Here is a 17,412-nt window from a genome sequence, read left to right as displayed (position 1 = left end):
TTTCTTCAAATTTTCATATATTTTTTGAATTTTTACTATATTTTAAAATCAAAATCAAAATTATTTATGTATTCCATTATAACTTTTCATATAAAAAACTATGATCTCACTTGAAAAAAAAAATGTAAATATATAATTTTTTTACAATCAAATAATTTTCATATAATAACCAAGTATTTGATATAATTTTGCAATTCATTAAATTTTATTGTAATTATATATTTTTAATTAATATTAGTAAAAGATGCACATGCATTGCATGTGCTGTTATTATTTTTAATTTGATCAAATAATATTAAATAATAACATGAAATTATTTTCGATTTAGAAAAATTGTTCGATTTAAAAGAGAAGTTTTATTTTGATTTTTTTCTATTTAAAATATGGAGTGATTTGAAAATGTTTTTAGTATGGTAAGAAGGGTAATTATGGAATTAAATATTTTGGTGTCCTCAAAAGTAGTTATTCTAAGGCTCTCATACTTAATACTAGTTACTATGCACACGCGTTGCGTGTGTTTACAATCTTTTTTTATTATTATCGATGTACTAAAGTGAAATTTGACAAATTTTGGAGGGACTAAATTTATATTTAATGGTTGAAATAAAAATAAAAGTGTGTGTTGAAATTAAAAAAAAAACAAAAAAACAAAAGTGTAATATTAGTATCACAAAAGGGTAAAAGTGGAAAATAAATTTGGTGTCCTCTCTAGGTAGTTACTATGAGGTCCTCACACTTAATAATATAGTATAGATAATAGTATAGATAGTATAGATAACAAAAATACCAGAAACTTCAAGAACCCGTGAACAACCAAATTCTAGAAGCCTCTCGAATCCCATGAACTCTCCAAAATCTATCCATTTCCCCGTATAAAATCACCGTCACCACTCACTTTCTTTCATCTCGAAGTATTCTGCAAATTCGCATCCTTTTCTTTAAGAAATTTTTCAGAAATTGCACAGAAATGGCGTTGATTCCAAGCTTCTTCCGCCGCCGATCCAACGACGCTTTCGATCCGTTCTCCCTCGATGTATGGGACCCGTTTGAGGGCTTTCCGTCCAGCTCCCACTTCAGGCAACTTTCCGACAACATCCGCTCCAGTCTCCCCTCCGAGATGGCATCTTTCTCCAGCGCGATGATCGACTGGAAGGAAACTCCCACAGCCCACGTGTTCAAGGCCGACGTTCCTGGTCTGAGGAAGGAGGAGGTGAAGGTGGAGCTGGAGGATGACCGGGTTCTGCACATCAGAGGCGAGAGGAAGAGGGAGATGGAGGAGAAGGGCGACACGTGGCACAGGGTCGAGCGCAGCAGCGGCACCTTCGTGCGGCGTTTCAGGCTGCCGGAGAACGCCAAGGTGGATGAGGTGAAGGCGAGTATGGAGGATGGGGTTCTGACTGTGACTATTCCGAAGGTGGATGCCAAGAAGGGCGATGTGAAATCTGTTGAGATTTCTGGTTGAAAATTTTCTTCTCTTTTACATAGATTTAATGAGTGTCGGTTACTTTGAATCTTGTTTTTCCAGGGCTTTTGTGGGTTTGAAATCTCTGGTTGAAATTTTCCTCTCTTCAAGATAGATTTCATGAGTGTCTGTTACTGTGAATCCTGTGTTTCGAGTGCTTTTGTGGGTTTCTAGTCTGCGTAGCTGATGAGTCTGTGTTGGTAAATATCTTGATAAACGATGGTAATGGAATCTTGTTTTCCTGTAACATTGGGCTCTAATTTTTATTTTATTCCCTTGATCCTTATGGTTTAGTTCGAAACAATGAAATTTGCGACCAACTTGGAACCAGAACTATCAGGTATTGGAATTGGAATATAGTTTTTGCATTAAGTAGTAAGTACCAGGAAGACAGGGCAGAGTGGGTAAGATTTCTGGCAGAGTACACAGTAGACCACAAAAGAACAGCACTGGAAAGCTGCATAATTCACTAATATTACACAATTTTTTGGCCGGCAATGACACTGATTTAGCCATGCTCATACAGAGCGAGTTAACAGTTGGAGGAGCAGAAAATGTCGAGATTGTTGCAGGACAACGGTTATACGACCATTGAGAAGTATGTTGTTGAGCTGTTGCAGGAGCTCATGAGCGTACATTGAAGTGAAAAAGCCAGGAAACCACGAATGCAAACACCATGCAAGCCAACAAGAAGTTGAGGAATCGGTGACCTGGCAACAAGTTTCGAACGTCTGACGATGGTGCAGGCACCGTGGTTAAGGCAGCGACATCGGTCACGTTGTTGCACGGTTCTGTGGATCCAATCTCGTTTACAACAGTAACGTTTTGTGCTATTGATCCACATATCTCACAAGTTCTGCAAAATGGAACATCAAGATTCAGAGTCGTTCATTTTAGGATTTTAACGCTCCAGAGTCGTTCATTTTTACATTTCATCAACGCTAGCACTAAAGATGATCCAGAGACTCAAAGATCAAGTATATACTTCATATTATTCAGAGAGAATCCTGCAATGGATGGTTCCAAAGATTCTATCTTTATATCTTATCATCGATTATATAGATTATCCCTGTCATCACACGGCTTCGAAAGTAAAACGTGGCAAGTTCAAACAATTTGATCTTGTACAATAAACGCAAGCTTAAATAATCGCGTTAGCATGTTGGGAGTTCTCAGTTAAGATGAAAGAGTCATAGTCTCCTAATTCAACAACTTAGTTTGGTGAAAGGAAAACCAGGAATATATATCTTTAGCTAAATTTGCAGTGAACAATTCCGGCTAAAAGCAAATAAGAATAACAAACAGAACAGAACTCGGGTCGTCGTATTATGATCTGCTCTAAAAAAGAAATAAAAGGGGTGAAAGCTGTAAATGATTCCTAGTGCTTTGAACTTTTTTTCCAACAATAAGAGATTCCATCCATCTCATTTAGCCATCTTCTGTGCTATCTTTTCCAATTTTTTTCCCACATGACTCATCAGAATACTCTTTTGTAGTCACTCTAAAATAAAGGTGTTTTTTTGGTCCTAAAGAAAGGTTCGTCTCCATTATTGTCAACGTTGCACAGCACCAAGTCCTTTTGCTAATTAAACTCAATATTTGATATGAGTAAGCTCAGAAATCATACGAATTGTAGGAGAATCAAAACAATCTAAGACAAAATATATGTCTAACACAGCATGAACTATACCAACACCAGAAACAAGAAAATCACCACTCTTCAAGAAACTTTTAGAAAAAGAAAAAGAACCCAACAATCTCCAGCTTGTGATGCCAAAATCTTATAATGACAGATGTTTGATTTGTAATTATGAATATTACCAAAAAATAAAAAAATCACAAGTGTTATCATTTTTTTCCTCCAAGTTACTTACTTGTTTCCTTTGATCTTGAACCAAGCCTCAGCACATTGTTTGTGGGCAGCAGCCAAATCATCTTTACAAGAACAACCCAATTCAATGGGGATACCAGAATCTTGATGGGCTGCATCCAAACTTAAATGGCAAATCCTACAATCCCTTTCGGCTTTAGCCAAATGCAGCTTTGTTTCAGATACCCCAGCTTCCAGATCCACGATCTCCACAGAACAGTCTGATGCATTAGATTGCCTCCTCTCATTCTGGTCTTTCTTGTACTCATTTTGTACAATCTCAATACCATCAAACCTGAGTTGCCCGCCGCCCTCAGTCACGACGGTAACATGATGGCCATCAACGCCGCCGCCATCACTGTTTGCAGATGATTCCAAATCAATATCATGGGATTGGCGTAAAGATGACATTTTTACAAAAACCCAGATCAAGAATCCTCATGTAAATGAAAAACAATATCAAGATCATCAAATACCGACCCCAGCACCAGAGGTCATCTAACTCTAAGCACAACACTCTCTCCCCTCTCTGTATCTATCTTTGTGTACGGTACGTGTATGCATACAGAGAAAGTCCCAGTAAATATTAGAGAAATGTTTCAGTCTTTACACAGTACGCAGAGACAAAAACACAATGGAGAAAGTAGGAACAAAAAACGTCGGTGAAGGGGAAAGCAATAGCCAATTGGCTCACGGATTCTGCGATCTTTGCAGACTTTCTTCCCTCTTTTTTGAAGCAATTTCTTCTACGGGAGTATCTGAAAACATTCAATATGTACTGCCTATGTGAAAGTCCGTATGAAAACGTCGGCCAACATGTGATTGCATCTGAAGACTCTGATGAATGAAAAAGAAAGCTCGACTGGAGAAAGGGGCACGAGAGACATAAAGGCTAAGTTAGTTTTGGAACACGAGAAAGGAATTGATTTCTTGAAATTTAGACAGCTTCGACGGGCAATTATCTCATTGCAAAAAAATAATTATCAAAGAGTCCTTGCAAATTCACATCATCACATGTCGGAATAATAAATAATTATAGAGTTGAGCTACTATATTTTTCTTTTTTATATAAAAAATAATAATTTCACGTCTATACCTAAGAGATAAAAATTGTTTTTATTTGAAAATTAACTCAAAAGTTTGCTTTTTAACAAGTGAAATATTAGCAATCTTTTGCGATGTAATATTTTTTGTGTTAAATTTTAATGTCATTTTTAATTTAATATTTTCTTATAATTATTTTTTATATTAAAAATGATATAATAATTATAAAAAATTTGGATAAAATTAAAGAAATAATTTTATTAGTTTTAAAATTTTTGGAAAGTTGATATGATAGTGGAGAATACATAAATTGTTAAAAGATTTTTATAATATTTTTATTTAATGAAAATAGAATACTTTTATAATTTTAAAAGGTGTTTGGTATTTTAGAAAAAAATCAATATTAAAATTACTAAAAAATAATACTTTAAAATAATGATACATTATCTAGTCTATTTTATAAAAGTCCAAGACATGATAGAAACCGTCAAAGTTAAGACACCAAAATATGTATATTCATTTTTGCTCTTTCATTATAGACAAGTTCACCAAAATTGTTTTCTATCAAAATTGCAGTGTAAGTCTTCACTGTTTCTTATAATTACATTTTGATTCTCATTTAAATATAATCAAATGAATCATAAAAAATATTGTTTAAGCACGCAACACATGCATCGGTGTACTAGTATAAACTAAACACAAAGTATTAATTGAGTAGGTCTCTTGTGATACGGTCTCACGAATTTTTATTTGTGAGACGGGTCAATACTACCGATATTCACAATAAAAAGTAATATTTTTTCATGGATGACTCAAATAAGAGATCTGTTTCACAAAATACGACCTGTGAGACCGTCTCATATAAATTTTTACCGTATTAATTTAAACACAAACAAACGTGTTGTGATACGGTAACTAAGTGTATATATAACCATATACCGCGAGGGTTAAAGATATTTTCACTCTACCTTATTTTATCTATATTCAGCGATAGAACAGAAAAAGAAAAAAAGTTAGATGGGACAGAAGATCGTATCAAGTTGAAAGAATGGAAAGAAAATTAAAAAGAGGAATATTGGGATAAATTGGTTTAAAATTTATATTATCTTTTAACTACTTTATTATTATTATTTTATAAACATGGCTTTTATTTGATTAACAAAAAGTGAGGGGGTGGGTGTTCGTCCAGGGGAGGTGGAGGGAGAGTTGGTGCAATCTAGGATCAAATTCAGCTGAACATGAAGCAAATTTCAAAATTAGAATTCGTCCCGAATTTTGTATATTCGAGCTAGAGTTCAATCAGAACATCGAAATTTTTAATATTTTTTGTTCGACTTTGGTTAGAATAAAAAATCAAATTATTCAAGCTTGAAATATTCAAATACATTCGAGATATACTCGAAAATAAATATTTGAAATATATTTATTTAATATATAAGTATATTATATTAATAAATTAGTAAAGTTCGCAACCTTGCACGTGAAATATCGAATAAAATAATTTTAGCTCGAATTCGGATAAAAACAAATTCCAAACTTGTTCAAGTCGGCTCAAATTCTATGTTTTGGGAAGATGCAAAATCTGTACACCATTTAGAGAATCCCAAAAATATTGTAAAAGAGCACTGAAATTTTCCTCACTCTCGAATAAAAATACAAATATAGAATGAAAGGATAAGAAAAGAAGTAACAAGTGTAGGAGAATGAAAAACGAGAGGAGATTGAAAATGTATTCTTAAATAGGGAAAAAAAATCAAAGAAACACCACAATTTAGCCGTTGAATAAAATTGATATGAATCCACATAGCCTTGAGTTGATTTTTCATAGTTTATTTATCTTTTTATATAAAAAGGATGGGATCATTTCCAAGCTCCTACGTACCCAAAAAAATTCCGAGGACATCCGAATGGGGCGAGTAAGGGGACGTAGTCAGAAAAAGTATCGATCCTGGGCTAAAAAATTTGTGGGCTAATTTTTTTTTAAAAAAACTCCATCCATATTTTTAAATAAGCCAAAATCAAGCTGGGGCTGCGAGCTACCCCCGCCTTTGGATGGCTCCGTCCCTGGGCGAGCTGGCAAGAGCGCTTCGACAGATTTGTGGCCATATCATCACAAGATGCATGCATGTGAGTGAATATTAAAGGATTTGGGATGGCTCGTCCCTGGGCGAGCTGGGGCAAGAGCGCTTCGTACAGATTTGTGGCCATATCATCACAAGTATGCTGAGCATGTGAGTGCATATAAAGGATTTGGAGGCCGTAATTAAAGGCCTGTGTACACTGAACAAAGATGAGCGGATCTGATACTGTGTTGGTAATGTGGGCTATTGTATTTACAGTTTTCATATTAATTTTTGTTCTTACTTGTCGAAATGCCCGCAAAAAGCAGCATCCAACGGTGAATCGTGACACTGAGAGAGGTGAAGAGCACAGCCAGAGAATGGTGGTCTGGTTATTCTACGAGCAACCAGGGATGTAGCCAGGAAATATATTGATCCTGAGCTGTATGAATTAATTGATAAACAACCAAGATCTCCCATATGAATCTCACTCCTCTCAGTATCCATTTGTTGGAGACGAAGCTTTTTGTGTAGAGAGAAGTCCCATGTGAGACGGCTATGATATATACTTAAAGAAATGAGCTAAAAAATGGGCTGAAAAATTTACTAAATTGAAAATATAAGGCTAAGATTTAATATATAAAAACCCTATCCATATTATTAGGTTGGTCCAAAAAATAGCCTGGGCTGGAGCCCACCCCAGCCTTTGGGGTGGCTCCGTCCCTGCGAGCAACGGCTCATGACGTTGTAGCTGGAGTTGCTGTTCACAGTGGTGACGGTGGCGGCGGCGGAGATGGAGGCTGTGGTTGTTGAGATCATGCATGAACAGAACTTTGGAACAATGGTTTTATTTTTATTTTTTATAGTTTTTTTGGTGTTGATTTCAGTTCGAAATGAGTTGTTTTCACTGTCTTCAATATGACATGACGAGTGTAAATTTATGCATGTAATTTGTTCATGGCTCCATCAAAGAATGCGAATGAAATGTTATCGATATGTTGTTTTTTTAGTTAATAATATTATTAATTATTATCCATATAATTATAATTGTTTTATAGTATGATATTATTAATTATTATCCATATAATTATAATTGTTTTATTTAATACTAATATTTATTATCATAAATCTGAAAAGATTTACCACAATATTAATAATTTGCGTAATTAAATATCATATTATTTTAACAAAAAAAATACTTTTGGTTCATTGAGTTGTTCAATTTCAGATTTTGTCACTTAAATTTTCGAAGTTTGGTTCAGGTATACTAACTTTTAATTTTCAGTTATTTTAATCAAATTATTGATATAACATATGACAAGTCAACATTTTACCATGTCTCATCCTTATTCATTGTCAAATCAGAAATAATATTCCTTAAAATTTTATTTTTTAGTTCATTATATAAGATAATATTAGATTTTAGTTACTACTGTCATTACTACAAATATCAGTTTCTCGAAGTATCTTTTTATTGTAAAAAATAAATACTCTTAAATATAATGGAAAAAGAAAATAAATATATTAAAAAATAATACATCATACAAATAAATTCTAATAAAAAGTTAGAATAATGTTCAATTTTTTAAATATTTTATTTATTATAATATTTATATAATATAAAAGAAAAAAATAATTATTAATCATGAGAAACACTTAAATTTATCCATGGGTAAGAAATGTTTCATGCGATTTGACTTCATTGTAACTCTAAAATTGATAAATGAACAATTTCGAATGTCCGATTTACTTATTTATGTTTGGTACAGAAAAAAGTTAAAAAAATAATGAGTAAGTTTCTTTTGAGTCTCTCACGAATCTTTATTTATAAGACGGATCAACTCTACCGATATTAACAATAAAAATTAATATTCTAAAAAGTAATATTTTTTTATGGATGACCCAAATAAGAGATCTGTCTCATAAAAAACGACTTGTGGGACCGTTTCACACAAATTTTTGCCAAACATAATATACACACAACATCATATTTTTGTTATTTTTTTTTATTTTTACTAGAATATCTAATTGATTAATTTATATCAGATAAAATAAGGATTCTTGTGTATCAGATGAATGCTAATAAAACTCACTTTCGACAGCTTGTATGTGAAGTCCAACAAGATGAATTACAGTAAAATGAAAGAAAGAACTTCTTTCCAAAATCTGCCAAATAAGGGCATTCACTCCTATACCACAATTCTTAAAACATACTATTATAATAATAAGATTAAAATAAAACGAAAAATAGAGATTTAAATGCCTTCATATTGAGGTATTCACGTTGTTTCACTTTCTCGACAGCATTCACATGCAAGGAGAAGGCTGAACATGCCTTTGAACATTGGCATCGCCGGGGGCTTTTCCAGCATTCTCGAGCCCGCTTCTGATCCAAGCAATGTTATTCAAATCCGAGGCTATGGAAACAAACTCCTCGCTCGAAAAAGTTGGGAGTTCTTCATATTCCACAAATTCTGGTCCCAGCAATGACCTATTGGAAGAATGCGTGCCAGAAGCTGCACAGCAACCATGCCCACAGCGTGTTGGAATCACTGGACTCATAACAGATACCATCAAGAACCCTGCACATTTTGAAATCTGGTTTTGAGTCTTGAACCAACAGTCCCTGCACTGGAGCCTTTTTTAAAATAGCATCACGGCTAGAAGAATTATAGACGTTGAATGCACCGAACTTGCCAACTGGGCGTGTAGTTTTTGAAACGTTACTTTCAGCAGATGGATCAGAAGGGGATGGATTTTGGGGAGCAATGCAGTGGTTTGCAGTAGTTTGAGTTTTATCTTCAAATGTCATTTTTGGATCCGCCATAGATACATCATCCACTATTTCTAAGGACCTTGATGATTTAGCGGTGCCACCAGATATAGTAGGTGCATTTTGTCGGGGAAAGCTACAGTTTACAGTTGTCTGAGCCCTGTATTTGGACTGCTTTTGTTGAATTTCCATCAAGCTTGTGTCCACGTTCTCTGAGAACTTCACAAAGTTAAGAGTTCCCGCTGATGATGGTTCTTCCGAATCTGCTTTTGTCCTGCCAGTACTGCTATCATCCAATATCTGGTCACTTGCTGGTTTAAAGTATTTAAGGCTCACAGACTTACGCCTCAAGGAAGAATTCCAGTGGTTTTTAATGGCGTTGTCTGTTCTCCCTGGGAGAAGTTTTGCAATCGATGCCCATTTATTTCCATGAATTGCATGAGCTTCTATAATCGTACGATCTTCTTCCTCTGCAGAAAAAGGGTACGGTGTCCTTATCATTTGTTCCAATGAGAACAATATGCAAAAAAGAGAAAATTTTCATAACTTGTGGGTGTTCAAGGACAAACTAGGTCGGTGAGCAGAACTGAACCCACTGACAACCACTAAAGAAAGAAAATGAAATAGTAAAAATTCTAAACATGCATCACTCGATTAAAAAATTGTATTAAAGTCAATTTTATTCAGAATTATAAAGACTAAAATGCAAAAGGTAAAATTTTACATGATGATGCGCTGCTAAGGGTTTAATAATGAGAATCATACTCGTCGTGTATAATAATGAGAATTATACTCACTGTGTATCGCCACTGCCCACTAACTCTTCAGTTGGAACTTATATTGTAAGTAGTCTATCATTCCATTTGCTACGGACCATCATACCTTGTTCTTAAATTTTTGCAAAAGGAGCTAAGATCGAAATCAGTACAATCTTTGTAACCATGATCCAACATCTTAAAAAACTCGAATCATGAAGATACACAAGTTATGCAATTGTTAAGCACATTTAGAGTTCTCTAAGCAGTTTCATCAGCATATGGTTGAAGAAAGTATAGCTTCTATACATTAAATATACAACTAGACAGGAAAAGAGGAAATGAAGATTCCTTATATCAGTTTTGAAGATATTCTAATTAGACATGACCAAAATAGAGTTTATATTTTGAAAAGCGGCATCAAACATGCATGGTATATACCTTCATAATGGGAGAAAACAACTAGATGTACAAACTAAATTAATCATTAAATTTGGAGCCCCCAATCTAACTGCCAACTGAGGAACTAATCCATATCCTAGTTCGAATTATATAGTGGAAGACATGACTGTCAAACGCTCACATTTAGCTTGTAATAACTAGAAATAGTCCGAGAGGACAGCATTCAGGAAGAGTACCAAACAAAACAAAAGGATTTTCGCTCACAGGTAAGAGTTCTAAAACATAATTAACAGGTCAGATCAAGTTAACAGGTCAACACAAGAAAATTTTAACCACGAAATTGGAAGTATCAGAAGGAAGCAAACTGCAGCGCAAGGAAGAGCCATGAAAAAAAGTTCAAGGAAACAAAAATAAAGATACGTGAGGTGGGACAGGAGGTGCATTCGAACCATAAAACATTTAGCCAAACTGCATTGTATAAAAATATCATGGATAAAAACTGTACAAGTCAGTGAACACAAAGGGTGTGCAACATGAAGTTGAAAAGTTATATTCATATAGCATATCATTATTAAATTGCATCATCCCAATGTCAATAGTTTACTGCAGAGTATCTAAAAGATCAAGGCACATTAAGGCTCATAAGTATTGTAGAGCCTGCATGAAAAGCAAGATGTGCGTTTTTTTTAAGTGAAGCTGCCCTAAAATGATATACTAAAATATAAATATCTGAAGATAATTTCATCAAATATATGCACTTTATCAATTATTAAAGAACAATAAAAAAAATATTCTTCGTATATAAGCTTAAAACACACAGAGACATAGGCTTAATGCTTAAAGTGGGGACTTCATTGAAGGACTGCGCCTTACTTTGTGTCAAGATGCAAAAAGGCAGAGCCTTGGCGAGCCTTGAGTTTAGCGCAAGTGCTGTGGGATTTTAACGAGTATGGTTCGATGTTTCTTCGTGTTCATGCAAAATCCTTCAACACTTATTCACAAAAACACAAATGATGAATTCATACTTGTGATGCGAATACTTTATTGATGCTCACTACCCAACCTACCTAGGATCACAATACTCTCACAACAATCAACACAAGTTCGCCATTAATCTCTATAAAGCTATGCTCAAACATTCATCAATAAAACTCAAAGATCCTGTTTGTCTCACTTTAATGGGATTTACAAAACCTCCAAATCGTAAAATGACTCAAATTCAAAGTCAAATAACCACATGAAGAGCAACGAAACAGCTGAAATAACCATTTTCTGAAAAGACAAATCACATATGTAAAAAGATTACGGTGAAACAACTCCACTCCTGCAACTATACACTCCTCCCAATAAACAAATCACACTCTAACTGTAACACAAGCAAAGCTAAAAAAACGAAAACCACAGCCTACATATACTTCAAAATACTCAAAATCACGAAACACAAGAACTAATACATACCAACTTATTCCAAACATCGACCACGGAAAACGATTCAAAACACCCAGAACCCATGAAATCCCAGAAGACACAACTTCATTTTCCTTTCTCAAATGCAAAATCCAAACAAAAATGGCGGGCAGATTTGTTCAAAAATCACACATGTTACCAGTGAAAGGCTTGCGCGTGACGGAAGGGTCGAGCTGATTGCACCAACGGAGGCGGCATGACTTCCCAGAGCGCCCCGGGATTCCTCGCGCGATCAGGCTCCAATTCCTCGGCCCAAACTTACTCACCAACCCGCTCAAAATCGCGTCCTCCTCCTGCGACCACGGCCCCCGAACCTTCTCTCCAACTCCGCCGCCACTCCCGGCCTCCACACCCCCACCATCCATGACAGCCACGTCATCCTCAGCGTCGTCAACGCCTTGTTTGTTCTCCGCCAGCTCATTCATCTCCGGCCTTTTGGTTATACCTGTGCTTCTGTAACCGTACCTAACAAACAGCCTTACATAACTGCAAAGAATTGTTTTCTTTATTGGGTCGTTGCAAGCAGGGCATATTAAACGCCGTCGTTTAGAAGTCTGTCTTTGGGTCTCCATGTTTTTTTTTTTAAATAATAATCTCAATGGCTTAAATAATAAATTTCTTTGATTTAATATTTAACCATCCATAACATAATAAAACATAATAATATAGGTAAATTTTAATGGTAAAAACTTGTGTTATACAGTCTCACATGTCGTATTTTGTGAAACAGATCTCTTATCTGTGTCATCCATGAAAAAGTATTATTTTTTATGTTAAGAGTATTATTTTTTATTGTGAATATCGGTATGATTGATCAGGTCTCATGGATAAAGATTCGTGAGACCATCTCATAAAAGACCTACTCAATTTTAATTAATAATAATGAAATTGAGAATATCGCATTTATATTAAATAATAAAAAAACCGACTCAAAATCTGTATCTTCATTTGAATAAATATTTTAAAAATGTTTTCAGTGTTTTATAAATGATTTTTTTTTTAAAATACGTGTTTGCATAAAGTTTTTGTAAAATGTTTTTAAAATATTATTTAAATATAATTTCTAAAAAATTTGATAAATGTTAATGTTTTTGAAAACGGAAACTCGAATGTAGGATCTGATTAAAGAAAATATTTTGTACAAATTTGGGCCTTCGCGTTGGGCCTTCATTTGTAGCTCCGGGCATTATTGTTTAAAGTTTGAATGGGGAACAACCCAGCTCGGCTCACCTCCCTCCCATCTCAGTTTAACATTTGCGTGACATCTGTTTGAGGAAATGCCTGAAAGCAAGCTCAGAAATAGAGAAGAAAAACCCACGATTACACCGAGAAGATCCCCGAGATTTCTTCACGGAAATCGAACTGACGCGATAGATCCTGGAACCCGGAAGCTAGGACTAGGAAAAGTTCTTCAGCCAGATCAATTTTTGACAGCTCCAGGCTTATTCGTTACCAAATCCCTGAAGAAATGTGGAAAAAGTAAAATTTCAGCAAAATCCAGGAAAGGGCCTAGAAGGTCAGAAGAAGTGGACGGCGGAGCTGAAGCGGGTAACAATGAAACGACCAAGGACTTGCAGAAGGGTTATTTGATGGAGAAGAGGGTGACTAGGCAATCTGCTCGTGGAAGTAAAAATGTTGATAACCGAGGGAATGCGTGTGTTTCTGGGGAGGATTCTCGCAAGAAGGTTAGAGTTTCGCGGAAAGAAGGGAAGTCTAAAGTTGGTTCAAATTTGCGTGAGCGATGCTTAGGAAGCATTGATAAGAGGATTACTCGTAGTTCCAGCCAGAAGATAGTCACTGAGAAGGTGGAGAAGGCTAAAGATGCGTCAACTAACAATCTTGACAAAAGCGATGACAAAAAATGTGGCATCCAGAGAGGAAGTGGATATGAAAGTTGCCCGAGAAAGATGCAGAATGGTAAGAAGAGGAAACGAGGGCAAGTTGGGGAAGAATGTGAGCTTTTTCAAGGATGGACCAAGGAAGAAGACCTTGCATTGCGAAGAGCTTATTTCACCGCCAAGCCCACACCTCATTTCTGGAAAAGAGTTGCTAGGATGGTAATGCTTCTTTTATATTGCTTGTCGTTCGTTTTACTCTAGTTGCTTGTTTACATGAAAAAAGATTATAATATTATACTGTCTTGAGACCAGCTGCAATCCAGGTAACAGTCGTCCTGCAAATATAATTGACTTTGCAATCAAAATCACGAATTTGAGCATAATTCGTTCACCAAATTTTCGTCGGTCTGACCATTTATGTTTTAGGAGTTAGAGTTTCCAATATCCAGCAAGGAACGTTGGTGTTCCGAGTCTCATTTCTTGAGGCGCAGAAAAGTATTGTTCGAAATTAGTATCTTGGCATCCCTGTTGGTACATATTGCGGCTGAAGAAGAATGATTTTACTGTTCTTCTCAATGGCTGGTTTCGGTTTAGAAAGAACAGGCAGCTATCACATAATGGAGGCACGCCTAAATTTAAATTTGTTTTTATTTATGTGGAAACAATAAACATTATAGTGAGGCTTGTATGGTGCTTCCACATTCCAAAATATATAATTTACTAGAAGTTTGGTCTGATTTTCCAGATACAAGTGACTACAATTATTAGTCTCTTTTCCAGTTTTGGAGAGTCAGCAGAGATGAAAGTCTATAGCACTTGACAATTTTGTTCATATAATGGATATTCCGAACTTGGAGTAAAAATATGGGGTACTCAAAGTCTTTGTCAGAATTTCCTTGGGTCATTCTTTCACTTCAATTGTGTTGCTGTCATGAGATTATGGACTTCAACAGTCTTATTCACGTTTGCCATAGTTGAGGTTTTTAAATCATAGATGCGAGAATGAGTTTCTTAAAATACATGTGATGCAATTTTTTATATATATTTATTGCTGATGACATTTTAAAAACAGTGAAGCACGTTCATATTGCCTCACAATCATGACACAAGACTAGCTTAATGTTTATAGTGAAGTTCTCAGTTTGAGAGACTATTTCGAGTCAAACTAATGAATTATGTTCTATTTATGGTGTTTTGGATTATTCGTAAAGCCCTCAATTCGACTTGTGTTCTTCTTGATTTTTCTTAAAGAATTATGTGTGGGCTGATTTTGAGTGGAAATGATGTCCGTGGACTGGAAGAATAAGTTCTATTTTGGGGTAGATACTGTCAATATTTGTCCAACTGAGGATTTCTGAAAGAATAAGTTGTTAAGTATCGAGGTTGTCTTGTCACCAACAGACTTCCCCTTCCTAAGTCATTTGTTGAGAACAGGACAATGGGGGTCAGAGAATATTAGTTAGACAAATAAAATTAGTTATTATTATTTGAGGAAACAAATCTCAAATCTCCTTGAAAATCAAAATTTTCTTCTTATTTGTTTTGCTTCAAACGACTATTCAAAATTGCACTTGAAAATTACACTTTGTACAAAGTCTACACTTGCGCACACATGATCCATCATACCCGCTTCTGCAACTGTTTCCTTTCGAACTAAAGTTATTATTTATATGCTTCATCAAGTTTGCTTGTTCCAATTCCTAGATTTTCTTGCTTGTATCATACCTTTGATTATGCAGAATCTCATAATGGATATAGTACCATAGCATGACTTCAAAAAATGAGACCTTAATGAAATACATGATATTGACTTTGTTTTGTCATATATCCTAACTTGTGAAACGGAATCTATAGAAGATAATTCATGTTAAACAGACAGTTTATTTAGTTATATTTCCAATTGTAACCTATTTGGATAATTTATTTATTACATTTTGGAACCTTAAATGTTTTCCTAGACTCATCATATTAAAACCTTCCTTTTCACATTGTTAATAGTCACGGAAATCTGTTGCAGGTGCCCGGAAAATCTGCACAAGAATGTTTAGGATAGAATTCATTCTGAGCAATTGACCCCACCTCAACCTCGAACTCGGTCCAGAACACAAAAAAAAGAGCCATCATCATTCTCGTTTTCTGCTAGTGAGCTTCTTAGTCCTACTAAAACAAAACACAAAAATCTTAAACAGAGCAAGAGGAAGAGTCTTGTCACACAGAAGATGGTGCGACAACTACTGCAAAAGCAACAAAAGGAGGATCTAGATTATGAAGGAGACTTGTTTGCCGTTCTTGAACCAAAAATGGATTCACCATCTCTGAATTTACTCGATAGTTCAGTATTCTCCACTCCAATACCAAACCTAGGACCTGGACCTGATGTTCTTACAAGATTCAGGGAGACGTCTTCTTCGGCCTGTAAAAAGCAATTTTCAAAATTGAAAAGACCAGGTGAAACCAGATTTCGTCAGTCCCCCAGTTCTGAAGCAGATTAAAAACAAGGCTCTGCACGAGAGGTACATAGATCAGCTGCACTGCAGGGATGCAAAAAGAGAAGCAGAATCATTAAGGAATGCTAGGTCAATACATGGTAGAAGTGTCAAAAACCCGGGTAATTTAGAGGTGAATCTAGTTAAAGTCGCAAAAGATGCTCTGGTTTTTGAAGCACAAGATGCTATCAACCAGTTTCGAAGTCAGCAATCGAGCATGCTATATGCTAACATTGATGATGATTGCAATGAGAGTGACGAGGATGAAGGCGATGATGAACTTCTGTAGACTCTTTTTTTTCTCCTTTCTATTTCATAACTCCATTGTTGTTAACATCAGGTATGTAAATGTATTCATTAGTTTTGTGGTGGCACGACATGTTAATAATCATTGCCAATTTTCTGATATATTTATGGTTACTTCTTATGCTATATTAGCTAAATATCTTCGGGCCCTTTAAATAGTAATTCAATATTTGCCTTCGTTTCCTAATCCTAATGGCATACAAGCAATGTTTTCATAACTATACAAGACTACCATCCATGCACATACAAGAATAGGGAGTTTTGAAGGTAAAATACAATTAACTCAATGAAAACATTGCATGTAAAAATTGCAGTATAGTCACCTATATGTATTAATTAGAAAAAAAATAGTCATCAAATTAGATGTATGTTACCCTCTCTTTTACCGTCAAATGCGAATGATGACAGTATTAATTGATGACTCAGTTTTGTTTAATCGAATGTTTAAGACAAGTTTTTATAAAATATTAAATTATAAATTACCATGTCCATAAATTTGATTTATCATTCATCTATTGATGATATAAACATAGGTAAAAAATTTGTGTGAACGGTCTCACGAATCGTATTTGGTGAGACGTATCTCTTATTTGGGTTATCCATGAAAAATAATAAATATTATTTTTATACTAAAAGTATTATTTTTTATTGTGAATATCGGTATGATTAACACGTCTCACAGATAAAGATTCGTAACAGACCTACTCATAAAAATATGACAGTGCAACGAATTGTTGCAACATCTAGGTTTCTCATTCTAAAAAAATATTAATAATATTGATTTGTTATGCTTATATATTATTTTATATATATATTGTGTTGTTTAGTACAATCAAAAATTTATATAAATGAAAAATAGTGTGTCTATATATATATATATATATATATATATATATATATATATATATATATATATATATATATATATATATATATTTATTTATTTATT

At 34.7% G+C, this 17,412-nt stretch overlaps 3 protein-coding genes and 1 pseudogene across 3 annotated transcripts; 2 read left to right on the top strand and 2 right to left on the bottom strand.

Annotated features, from left to right (window-relative positions):
- Positions 1 to 863: 863 nt before the first annotated feature.
- Positions 864 to 1,709, top strand: LOC140807139 (17.3 kDa class I heat shock protein-like). Its single transcript, XM_073163850.1, has one exon. It carries the CDS (start codon positions 968 to 970, stop codon positions 1,460 to 1,462), a length of 495 nt encoding a protein of 164 aa, XP_073019951.1. The 5' UTR covers positions 864 to 967; the 3' UTR covers positions 1,463 to 1,709.
- A 142-nt stretch (positions 1,710 to 1,851) lies between these two features.
- On the bottom strand, positions 1,852 to 4,281 carry LOC140807138 (uncharacterized). The gene is made up of 2 exons (XM_073163849.1): positions 3,337 to 4,281; positions 1,852 to 2,318 (listed from the first exon to the last, which is right to left on the bottom strand). The coding sequence occupies exons 1-2, from the start codon at positions 3,741 to 3,743 to the stop codon at positions 2,087 to 2,089; spliced, it is 639 nt and encodes a 212-aa protein (XP_073019950.1). The 5' UTR covers positions 3,744 to 4,281; the 3' UTR covers positions 1,852 to 2,086.
- A 4,230-nt stretch (positions 4,282 to 8,511) lies between these two features.
- Positions 8,512 to 12,344, bottom strand: LOC140808124 (transcription factor MYB25-like; annotated as a pseudogene).
- A 659-nt stretch (positions 12,345 to 13,003) lies between these two features.
- LOC140807811 (uncharacterized) lies at positions 13,004 to 16,650 on the top strand. Its single transcript, XM_073164774.1, is given in 4 exon segments — positions 13,004 to 13,890; positions 15,689 to 15,718; positions 15,720 to 16,133; positions 16,135 to 16,650. Coding segments are annotated over 4 exon segments (1,536 nt in total). The 5' UTR covers positions 13,004 to 13,110; the 3' UTR covers positions 16,447 to 16,650.
- The last annotated feature ends 762 nt before the right edge of the window (positions 16,651 to 17,412 follow it).

This window comes from Primulina eburnea, chromosome 12 (genome assembly GCF_022965805.1).
Source record: "Primulina eburnea isolate SZY01 chromosome 12, ASM2296580v1, whole genome shotgun sequence".
Taxonomy (NCBI): Eukaryota; Viridiplantae; Streptophyta; class Magnoliopsida; order Lamiales; family Gesneriaceae; genus Primulina; species Primulina eburnea.
This window is presented reverse-complemented; position numbering and strand designations above follow the sequence as displayed.

What these genes read in the sequence shown, in the direction of transcription:
- LOC140807139 (XM_073163850.1), top strand. Translation starts at nt 968, where the DNA reads ATGGCGTTGATTCCAAGCTTCTTCCGCCGCCGATCCAACGACGCTTTC.
- LOC140807138 (XM_073163849.1), bottom strand. Translation starts at nt 3,743, where the DNA reads ATGTCATCTTTACGCCAATCCCATGATATTGATTTGGAATCATCTGCA. An exon ending in TTCAAGATCAAAGGAAACAA is followed by an intron (nt 2,319 to 3,336) that starts GTAAGTAACTTG and finishes TCCATTTTGCAG; the next exon opens with AACTTGTGAGATATGTGGAT.